Source organism: Lemur catta, chromosome 1 (genome assembly GCF_020740605.2).
Source record: "Lemur catta isolate mLemCat1 chromosome 1, mLemCat1.pri, whole genome shotgun sequence".
In the NCBI taxonomy this organism is placed as follows: domain Eukaryota; kingdom Metazoa; phylum Chordata; class Mammalia; order Primates; family Lemuridae; genus Lemur; species Lemur catta.
The window spans coordinates 83,196,470-83,208,484 of record NC_059128.1 but is presented as its reverse complement, the minus strand read 5'-3'; the positions used below and the strand labels follow the sequence as shown (position 1 = coordinate 83,208,484).

At 35.6% G+C, this 12,015-nt stretch overlaps 1 protein-coding gene across 2 annotated transcripts in view; it reads left to right on the top strand.

The window, feature by feature from the left end:
• Positions 1–12,015, top strand: part of TRPM7 (transient receptor potential cation channel subfamily M member 7) — a 102,240-nt gene that overhangs the window by 80,799 nt on the left and 9,426 nt on the right. Inside the window, exons 29-36 of one of the 2 annotated variants that reach the window (XM_045529156.1) lie at positions 3,267–3,337; positions 5,231–5,265; positions 7,171–7,196; positions 9,863–9,913; positions 9,993–10,058; positions 10,664–10,947; positions 11,085–11,167; positions 11,327–11,532. In XM_045529156.1, coding sequence (XP_045385112.1) covers positions 3,267–3,337; positions 5,231–5,265; positions 7,171–7,196; positions 9,863–9,913; positions 9,993–10,058; positions 10,664–10,947; positions 11,085–11,167; positions 11,327–11,532 — 822 coding nt within the window. Of the gene's footprint in view, positions 1–3,266; positions 3,338–5,230; positions 5,266–7,170; positions 7,197–9,862; positions 9,914–9,992; positions 10,059–10,663; positions 10,948–11,084; positions 11,168–11,326; positions 11,533–12,015 lie in introns of those variants that run through there. The other variant, XM_045529165.1, reaches the window with a different exon arrangement.

Sequence of the window (12,015 nt, the reverse complement as noted above, 5' to 3'; positions counted from 1 at the left end):
GGGTAGAGTGCCATGGCATCAGCCTAGCTCACAGCAACCTCAAACTCTTGGGCTCCAGCAATCCCCCTGCCTCAGCCTCCCGAGTAGCTGGGTCTACAGGCGTGTGCCACCACGCCCAGCTAAATTTTTGTTTTTAGTAGAGAATGGGTCTCACTCTTGCACAAGCTGGTCTTGAACTCCAGAGCTCAAGTGATCCTCCTGCCTCAGCCTCCCAGAGTGCTAGGATTACAGGCATGAGCCACTGTGCCCGACCCTGCTGATTTTAGCTTTTACAAATAAATCTGTTATTTTAATCTGTATCATCATTTAACCAACATACTTTATGAGCTTAACTTTTAAAAACCGCTAATACATTTTTTGGTTCAAAATTAAAACACACACACACACACAGACACACAAACACTGTGAAAAATTTCTCACTCCAACCTGATGTGTAACCCTCCTTGTGTAATTATAAAGGTTCCTTAAAAGTAACAGTACTACCTTACCCCCTCACCATCACTTCTGCTTTTATTCTGTATTAGTATACTGAATTCAGCAGTATATGTTATCACCAAGTGGAGTTTATTCCAGGAAGGCAAGTTGGTTTAACATTCAAAAACATAATTATTATGATACATGATAGTAGCAAATTAAAGGAGAAAAATCTTAAAATCATCTCAATAGCTGCTGGAAAGGCATTAATAAAATTCAATATCCATTCATGACCGAAACTCTTAGTAAAGTAAGACTAGAGTGGAATTCCTTTATCTCAATAAAGAGTTTCTACAAAAAGTTATCACAAACATATTGTTTCACAGTGAAATATTGAAAGCCCAGATGGAGTACAAGGCAAGGATTCTGACTGTTACTGTTTCTATTTTACATTCTAGTCAGAGTAATAAGGCAAGTAAACAAAATAGTGGAAGGATTAGGAGGGAAGAAATAAAATTGTCAGTTTTTAAAGATAACATGGGTGTTATTGCTGAAGTTAGCATGCTTATACAGGTTGAACATCCCAAATCCAAAATCTATAATGCTCCAGAATCTGAAACTTACTGAATGCTGACTTGATGCTCAAAGGAAATGCTCATTAGCGCATTTCAGATTTTTTGGATTTGGAATGTTCAGCTGGGTAAGTATAATACCAAATCCAAAATCCATAACACTTCTGGTCCCAAGAATTTCTGATGAGGGATATTCAACCTGTATTGCTGTATTCTCATATTTCGGTTTTAGGCTGTATCTTTTGACCTTTAAAGAAGACAAGGATTGAACTCTCTTTTCCCGTTCTCTATTCCTAGAGTGCACACACACACTGCCACACAAATATAGACATCTTTACCCTTTCCCATCAGTATATGTCATAATTCTGAGTAGATCAACACTCTAGATTCTCTGGTATTTGATTAAATTTCTTAATGATATTCAGAATATAAGGTATTCTGTCAGTTTCTTCATATTGAAAAAAGTTTTGCAGAGTTTTCTAATTTACCTAAATATGGGGTTTTTTTTGCCTTTTACACTAGAATGCAAATTTTATTGTGAGATTTCCCTTCATTCCTTTAAAGGTTTTCCTTTATCATATAAAGGTTTTCCTTTACTTTATCATAAAATTGTAAGTTCTCTCTAAGTAGAGTTATAATTTAATATCCTGACTTTTTTTTTTAAATAAGCTTAATTGTAAAGTTCTTTTAGGATAAACAAATAAGATATGACAACAAAGGTGTTATCTTAAATCCAGGGAAAAGGATTATTCATTCTTGCCTTGTTTATTATAGCAAGAGATTGGAAATAGATCAAATGTCCATCAGTAGAAGTTTGTTTAAATATGTTATTGTATATCCATAATATGAAATTAAAGGTAGCATCAAGAAACAGTAGGGAAATATTCTTTCTTATATAGAAAAATCTCTAACCTTGAAGTTAAAAAACTCAACAGGGCCTCATGCCTGTAATCCCAGCACTTTGGGAGGCCAAGGCGGGAGGAATGCTTAAGGCTAGGAGTTCAAGGTCAGTTTAGGCAACATAATGAGACCCTGTCTCTACAAAAAAATTTTTTTTAATTAGCCAGGTGTGGTGACATGCGTCTGTAGTCCCACCTACTTGGGAGGCTGAGGTAAGAAGATTGCTTGAGCCCAGGAGTTGGAGGTTACAGTGAGCTGTGATCAAGCCACTGCACTCCAGCCAGGTGACAGAGCAAGACCCTATCTCTTCAAAAAAAAAAAAATTAAAAACCTCAAGCTATATACTATATATCATGCTACCACTTACATAAAAAAAGGGGGAGGATGGGGATGCACACTATCCCTAGAAGGATACACAAAAAACTGACTGCCCCCAATGAGGGTGATTTGGGAACAAGAGGAAGAGAAAGACTTTTGCTTAATACTCTTTCATTTGTCTTTTTCCTTTTTTATTTATTTACTTATTTTTTAGAGTCTCACTCTGCCACCCAGGCTGCATGGTGCGGTACAGCCTTGAACTCCTGGGCTCAGGTGATCCTCTTGCCTTAGCCTCCTGAGTAGCTGGGACCTGTAGGTGTGCACCAGCACACCTGGCTAATTTTTTAACTTTTTGGAGTAGGGGGAGAGCCTCCCTGTGTTGCCCAAGCTGGTTTCCAGCTCCTGGGCTCAAGTAATCCTCCTGCTTGAGGATTGGGATCATAGGCATGAGCCGCCACACCTGGCCTCTTTCATTTTTTATTGCCTTTTCACAATAAATAAATTTAATAGTTTACTCAAAATAAATTGAATAATTCTGAGGTCTCAAGAGCCTCATGTCACTCTTGTGTTCAGTGTGTTTGGGATAGGTTAAATTATCTTTTGAAGGTTATACTATGCATAGAAGCACTTTGTGTTTAGTTGGTATTAAAAAAAATTCAGGGTCGGGTGCGGTGGCTCACGCCTGTAATCCTAGCACTCTGGGAGGCCAAGGCGGGTGGATCGCTCGAGGTCAGGAGTTCGAGACCAGCCTGAGCAAGAGCAAGACCCCGTCTCTACTAAAAATAGAAAGAAATGATCTGGCCAACTAAAAAAAAAATATATATATATATATATGTATATAGAAATAATTAGCCGGGCATGGTGGTGCATGCCTGTAGTCCCAGCTACTCGGGAGGCTGAGACAGTAGGATTACTTGAGCCCAGGAGTTTGAGGTTGCTGTGAGCTAGGCTGACGCCACGGCACTCACTCTAGCCCGGGCAACAGAGTGAGACTCTGTCTCAAAAAAAAAAAAAAAAAAAAAAATTCAGTTGTGTAATTTATCTTTTTAAATTTTCTTTTAGTGGAAAGCACCAGTAGAAGGCTATCTGTAGAAGACACTCATGAAGTAGATTCCAAAGCAGCTTTACTACCGGTTTGTACATTTCAGTTAAGCAAATGTATGTTATTAAATACAGTAAAATGTATTAGAGAAGAGCTAACAAGTGGTAATAATTTTATTTGTGATTATATCAAGGTTTCAAAAAAATTTTTCCTTAGAAAAGTGATTTTAGTCCCTGGTAGCAGTTATAGAAATGTTTCTTCCTACAGTGAATGGTCAGGAATTTTTAAAGAAAAATTTATGCAGAAGAAAGAAGAGCAGGAATCTCTTTTTGTTTGAATTGAAACTCATTATCTGGACTCATTTCCAGCTAACTGAGGTAGTATTTGATTTTGCAAACTTCGTTTAAAAGTTAGACACTGACAACCAAGACAAATAGCTCAGGAGAAAGAAGAAAAATTACTCTTTAAAAGCATATAGAAGGGAGTGTTCATAATTATGATCAAGAAAATATTAACTTACATCTAAAATATATCTGTCCTATTACAAAGAGATAGATTTTTGTTGTTAAAAATCATGTTATTGGCCAGGTATGATGGCTCACGCCTATAATCCTAGCACTCTGGGAGGCTGAGGCAGGAGGACTGCTTGAGCTCAGGAGTTCAAGACCAGCCTGAGCAAGAGCGAGACCCTGTCTCTACTAAAAATAGAAAAAATTAGCCGGGCGTGGTGGCGCATGCCTATAGTCCCAGCCTCTCAGGAGGCTGAGGCAGGAGGATTGCTTGAGCCCAGGAATTTGAGCTATGATGCCACTGTACTATAGCCAGGGTGACAGAGTGAGACTCTGTCTCAAAAAATAAATTTTTTAAAAAATTATTGATAAAAGTTATTTTTGTGGAAAAGGGGGTTAGTTAATACAGAGATTCACAGTGAGAAATCATTCTTTCGGGAAAGAGACTCATCCTAAACCTAAGCTGTACAGTTTTACAAAAACTATAGCCCCATTGAAGATGACCTCCCAATTCCAATTTAGAAAACTCATGGGAGTCAGTATATATAATTTAAGATAGAATTATTTATTACAAATTATAAAATAATTATTTTAAAGTGATCCTAGACATAAAATATTAAATATAAAACATGAGAAAAGGAGAAGATACTATTAAAAAAGACTGGCAAATCTGAAAAAAGTCCAGAAATGAAAAATACTCAGCAGGGGTTAAATAACAGATTGGGCACATCTGAAGAGAGAATTACTAAACCAGAAAGCAGCACAGAACTATAATTAGATGGGAAATATGCTAAAGGTAAAGAGACATGGGAAATGTATCTAGTTGGCCTTGAGAGAGTTGACAACATTTGAAGAGATTATAAATAGTTCAGAATTGTACAAACAGATAAAACAAGTGAAGATTCAAATTCAGGCAGCATGAGTCCCAAAGTGGGAAGTAAAAATAAATCCCCAGCTAGACATGACATTATAAAACTAAAGAATAAAAACCACACACACACATACACAACAAAGGCTGCAATGAAATATGCCTAAATATCATTACTGATTATCTTTGTTCACAGTTTACGTGATTTTAATTTTTCTCTTGTGCTTTTGATGATATTTTGGCAAGGGACACATATTATTTTTAGAATCATAGAAACAAGTATATATTTTAACAGAATAAAATTGTCCTCAGAAACAGCTCAAAAATTTATAAAGAATTAGGAAGACTTTTGTAGAAAAATAACACTGCTGAAATTTTTTATTCCACCTTGTAGAACAGCTTTGTGATAGTTACATTTATAATAAAAACAGTTACAATAAATACATTATTGTTTTGTTAGTTGAGTTGTATGAAATGAGGACTAAATATTAATTTTTTAGCCCATCATTCTTAAAACATACTTTAGGAAACAAAACAGTTAAGCAGTTATGCTTCATCTAGAGATTTTTGTCTTTTAAGTTGTTTTTGTTTTTGTTTTTGACTAAAGGATTGGTTACAAGACAGACCATCAAAGAGAGACATGTAAGTAAGCCTTTTTCCCTTATTATCCTGAAAAGTATCATAGTTACTGAATGTTCTCTTTTTTCTGCTCTTTGCATCATCTTTTTAACACTCCTTTACCTATGGGTGATGATTATTCTAGCATTTCCTATCTTTACATAGGTGAGACTAAAGGAACTCGTTTATTATGAGTTAAATTTATTATTTTAAATTTAAATTTATCATTTTATATAATTATAATTACAGCTCTACTAAAATCTTCCTAATAATAATAATACAATTACGATTTTATTGTTTAGTCCTGTTTCCATCTTGCTCTTGAATAAATTTGTTCGGAGACCTAGTTTGAGACTTTAGTTTTGCACTCTAGCCATCATTTTAATCAAAGCTTTCATCTGCTCTTGGAAAGTACTTTGATGATTAGAGCAGTAATACACGATATACATTAGAAAGCCTGCATACAGGAAGATCTACTGTAAAGCTGATGTAATCCAGAACCCAAAGTGGAAACAAAGGCAATCTTACAGGTAATTTTCCCCAGAAAGTAAAATTTTTAGTACAGATTAGACATAAGGATAAAGAAGGATCTTAAGATAACCTCTGTTTCTGGCCTAGGAATTAGTATTTTAAGATTCCAAAGGACATTTAAAAATAAAGTCTTGTTTTGACACCCATTTGATACTGCAAGTGTGGTAGAGTTATTCTCTAACATGGATTACTTGAGATGAAAAGCCAATTTGAGGCAAATTATGTATTCAACAGTGTTTCCCCCTTCTGTGAATCAGAAATTGATCTTAATATATAGAGAAGAAAATAAACCAGGTGCCACAAGGATAAGCAGCTGTTCAAATTGTTTGAGTATCCTAACCCTGAAGCCATTTGGAAGACCTGCCTACAGTCAGACCTCTTCAGGGAATATTTTCTTTTATAACCAAAGCCATGGAATGTAAATACAGAATAGGTGCTTCAAATTGATCTTAATTTTAGTGTCTTAACAACATTGTCTTACAGAATGCTGACCTAAAGAAGTACCCAGAAGGGTGGAGTTGATCAGCAACTCTTTGAGTGATGAGAAAAGAGTGATTTATCAGCAGCAGGCAAAGGGATGATGCTAGGGTTCAAAATACTTCTTACAAGAAAATACTTCTATTATTAAGGTGAAAATCTACAGGAAACATCAGGGTCCAATAGAATGTAAGAGCTGGAAAGGGACTATGGGTCCTCTACTCTTGAGGTCATTTCTGAATCTGGTCCTTTCAGTCCTGAGCAGGGCCACATAGCTGTATAATGGGAAAGCAGCTAAGCCTCTAATCTGTTTTCCTTGATTCCCATTCTGTTCTCCTTTCTGCTATACCTGTGTCTCTAATTTACACTGGAATCCTTGGAATTAAAAGAACCTCCACTTGATGCCAGTATATGATATTATAAATAAAAATACATTGAACATTAGGAAAATTTTTTTCAATATTAGAAATTGAGTTTTGCAAAATGACATTGATTTACTGTTCTCTCAGTTCTTTGCCCATCAATTCTATTGAAGTATTTTTAGAATCCTCCAAAGTCATTTCAAGGCATTGTTATAATACTGGAATGAATCTCCACAAATACAGAAGTCATGAAATATTTTACTCTATAGTATAGGGGCTCCAATCTGACACCAAATCACTAATAATATTTATGTAGGCATAAATTAGAGATACAAGCTGTTAATAAAGTAGATGCATATGGGTATATACATATCTGTGTATGGCTTGGGATTGGCTTAAGGGAAATGGCAAATATTCAAAGGGAATCTGAATATCAGAATTCCTTTAATAATATTTAATAATATTAAATGATGATAACTTCATAAAATCAAAAAGTTAAATGATAGCCAAAACTAAAATTGTGGCACAGCTCATACTATATTTTTTGGTGTTTCTTTAGGCCCTCTGAAGAAGGAACATTAAATGGTGAGTCCGTGTGGTACATTTAATCTGAAAATATGAGAATCATACATGATCTATTATAGCAAATACCACATTATTCTAGGTAAGACATTTTATACTTCAAGTTAGAAAAAGCCAAGGCAGGGGAAAGTTCTCTTTTAAAATTTTTCTTTTAATATAAGTGTTCAGGCCAGGCATGGTGGTTCACACCTGTAATCCTAGCACTCTGGGAGGCGGAGGAGGGAGGATTGCGTGAGCTCAGGAGTTGGAGACCAGCCTGATCAAGAGCAAGACCCTGTCTCTATAAAAAATAGAAAAATTAGCCAGATGTGGTGGCTCACACCTGTAGTCCCAGCTGCATGGGAGACCGAGGCAGGAAAATCGCTTGAGCCCAGGAATTTGAGGTTGCCAAAAAGTAAAAAAAAAAAAAAAAAAAAAATAGATGTTCTTAAACATGTAAACCACTCTGTGAGTGATGATCTCTTTACTATTACCCCCTCCAACTTAATCCCTGTCACCCAGCCTGGTCCTCTAATATTCCATTTTTTAATGAATAATACTTTGCTATATGACACCTGAGAGTGAGTTATCATTGACCACCTTAACTTTGCACTCACACAGTCTAATTGTATTTATCTGTTAAATATCTATAGAATCCATCCTCCCCTATCCCTGTGTATCCCACTGCTACTTTCATTTTAGACCTTTTTTTTTTTTTTTTTTTTTTTGAGACAAAGTCTCACTTTGTTTCCCAGGCATGAGGGGGCAGTTGCATGATCATAGCTCTCCGTAACCTCAAACTCTGGGCTTGAATGATTCTCCTGCCTCAGTCTCCTGAGCAGCTGGAATTACAGGCGCATGCCATCATGCCTGGTTAAATTTTTATTTTTTGTAGAGATGGGGTCTTGCTATGTTGCTCAAGCTGGTCTTGAACTCCTGACCTCAGTAACCCTCCGGCCTCGGCCTCCCAAAGTGTTAGGCTGGTCAGACTATCATTTTTGAAACCTTTCATTGAAGTGTATAGTAAGTATACAGAATAGTGCACATAAGCCCACACTTCAGTGAATTCTCACAAAGTGAGCATACTCATGTAATCAGCACCCAGAAACTGAATTTGGCCAACATCCCAGCTTCTTTATGTGCTCCTCCAACCCCTACCCCTAACACAATAGCTTAGTTTTGCCTGTTTTGTGTAGTGTGTATCCTCGTGTGTGCATGTACATACATATGGACTATATAAATGCAATCATATGGTATATACTATTTTGTATCTTCTTCCTCTTAACATAATTTTATGGATTCATCAATATTGCTATGTATAGTGGTAGTTTGTACATTATGTATACTACATAGTATTTATTTGAATATATTGAATTTATCCATTCTATTTGGTGGGGACTTAAGTAACTTCCACTGTATGGTTATTATGATTTTTGTTGCTATGAGCATTCTTCTTCATATTGTTTGATAAACATATATATTTATTTTTTGTTGGTATATACCCAGGAATGGAATTGCTGGGTCATAGGGTATACCTATGTTCACATTTGGTAGTTACTACCAAATCGGTTTTCAAGCTGGGGGCTAGGCACAGTGGCTCACACCTGTAATCCCTGCACTTTGGGAGGCCAAGGTGGGAGAATCGCTTAAGGCTAGGAATTCAATACCAGCCTGGGCAACATAGTGAGACCCCATCTCTATTAAAAATATATACAAAATTAGCTGAGCATGGTGGCATGTGCCTGTAATGCCAGCTACTCGGGAGGCTAAGGTGGGAGGATTGCTTGAGCCCATGTGTTTGAGGTTACAGTAAGCTATTATCATGAAATTTGGGCTCCATGCTTGTAGTTTTACTTCTAGTCTATCTTGTATTCTGCCAGTGAAATGATTCTCCTATAAGATCTAATCTTGTTACTCCTCTGCTTTATATTTTTCCCATTGTCATTAGTAAAATCCAATTCAGTGTCCTTTGTTATTACTTGGCATATTAGGCTCTTAACAATTTGATATTCCCTGCTTCCGTAGCTTCACCTCCTGCAGATATGCCTATACTCTTGCTCATTAATTTGCAATCTTAGCTGCATGTTCAAATCACTTGTAGAGAATCACTTGTATGATGACATATACCTAAAGAAATAGAATATTTTGAAGTGAGATCTGGGTGTGTGTATCGTCAAAAAACTCTACAGGTCATTGTTGTGTGTATGTAATTAGTCCTATTCATATTAAACTGCTTGCAGTTTCCCAAGTGTAGCATGCACTTTAACATTTCCATGCCTTTCCCCTGTCTCTTCCTCTGAGACAACCTTTGACCTGTCCTCAACCAGGAGGCATTAGGTATTCCTCTTTAATCCTATAATGTTCACACATGTGTGTACGTATACATTTTATGGCATAATGAAATAGGGTAATCTAGCACATAATGGGCCCCCTTTTCTTTTTTGGAAGACTGAGTTTGTTGCCAGGGCTAGAGTGCCGTGGTGTCAGCCTAGCTCACAGCAACCTCAAACTCCTGGGCTCAGGCGATCCTGCTGCCTCAAATGGACATATTTTATTACTTGTTTTTTCTGTTTTTGTGAGGAGAGGTTATGTGAAGGAAATAGAAGATGATTTTATAAGAATATCTGAACAAAAATTTTTGCTGCACTAGTACTTTTAAAACGGTCTCATTTGTTTATTTGCCATTTTAGGTCTTGCATCTCCATTTAAGCCAGTTATGGATACAAATTACTATTACTCAGGTCAGTAATATTAAAAACAAAATTTAGCAATATTTTGAAACTTTAGGGATTTCATTATTTCTCTTTCATTTTTATGCAGCTGTGGAAAGAAACAACTTGATGAGGTTATCACAGAGCATTCCATTCACACCCGTGCCTCCAAGAGGTAAATCCAGAAATTAAATAAATAAATCAGTAAAAGGAAAAATAAACCCCTCAGTTATTTTTAGCTATAATGTAGGATGTGGGTGGGATCACATAAAGTATCAGTTTCATATAAATTCTTAATCTAACTACTACAAGGGTGAGTTGTGTTTGAATGGAAGAAGGAAGTGTCAGAATTATTGAATTTATTACTGGTATATCTAGAAGCAATGGTGTGTTCTGATTCAGAAAAGTTCTTGATCCATTGTCTAGTAACGAATGTGTATATAAATTAATATCACAGAATCTGTGGAAGAGATAGCTCAAATCTCCTATCTAAAAGTTTAACTCACAAAAGAATTTTAGTTGCTTTCTAAAAGTTTTTCTTAAAAATGTTCAGAATTTCAAAAATGTCTGTCGTTACACATGAATTCAGAGAGATTATAAAAGCGCATTCTTGATTTCCTATCATTTGTTGCTCTTAACCTTCTTTTTATAAAACTATAACTTGGTCCATTTCGTCTTTCATTCCTTATTTAATCTTAATTAAAAATACGTGCCAATTTTTATTTTGTCATTTTTAAAGAGTCATAATTTGATCTTAAACTATTTCCATTCATGTTGCAGGTGAGCCTGTCACAGTGTATCGTTTGGAAGAGAGTTCACCCAACATACTGAATAACAGCATGTCTTCTTGGTCACAGCTAGGACTTTGTGCCAAAATAGAGTTTTTAAGTAAAGAAGAGATGGGCGGAGGTTTGCGAAGAGCTGTCAAAGTGCAGTGTACCTGGTCAGAACACGATATCCTCAAGTCAGGGCATCTTTATATTATCAAATCTTTTCTTCCTGAGGTGGTTAACACATGGTCAAGTATTTATAAAGAAGATACAGTTCTGCATCTCTGTCTCAGAGTAAGTGCCAGTGAATGCTTAACAGTGGAACATAATTTGAGCTTCATATTTTTCATTTCTGAAGTATGAATAAACCAAATAAAATCTTAGTTTAAATACTAAACAAGGTGTTTGTTTTTTTTTTATCGCTTCTATAGGAAATTCAACAACAGAGAGCAGCGCAAAAGCTCACATTTGCCTTCAATCAGATGAAACCCAAATCCATCCCATATTCTCCAAGGTAAATCTTTAAATTTTCCTGAAATCTTTTAGTATTATGTGGATAGCAGTCCCTTTTTGACTTCATCATTGTTGTTGAATATTTAGTTAGCCATTTTGCAGATCAATTAGAATCTTATCAACTAAACCACTAGTAATACCTATAACTATTTTTCGTAAGGTTCCTTGAAGTTTTCCTGCTGTATTGCCATTCAGCAGGACAGTGGTTTGCTGTAGAAGAATGTATGACTGGAGAATTTAGAAAATACAACAATAATAATGGCGATGAGATTATTCCAACTAATACGCTGGAAGAGATCATGCTAGCCTTTAGCCACTGGACTTATGAATATACAAGAGGGGAGTTACTGGTACTTGATTTACAAGGTAAATTTATTAAAATATTGCTAAGATGAAATTGTCCAGTAGGTTCTCAGCTGTTCATGTGTTATTAATCATATGAAGAAATCTGCTAATTTATAGATTAATAAGTTTAATCTTACAATTAATAAATTTTATAGATTACTAATTTATAGTAAAATCTTAAGCCAATAGAAACCATTAAAAAAGCAAGTTGATTACAATCATAACATATAGCCATCAGTGCCTTTAATAATGGGACCTGTCTTCATTATTGCTAAGAGAATATAGAAGTTTGATAAGCAGAAACATGTAAAATTCTCTCTTCTACTCCTAGATGCAAAGCTTTTAAGTTATTTCAAAAGTGTAAGGACTTTTCTATAAAACAATGATAAATATCTCTATTATTCGTGGTGTTTCTGTTACCTATTCCTGTGCACTAAGCTACCTAAAAGTTTAGTGGATTAAAACAACAACCATTTTATTTACTTACAACTCTTTGATTAAGAA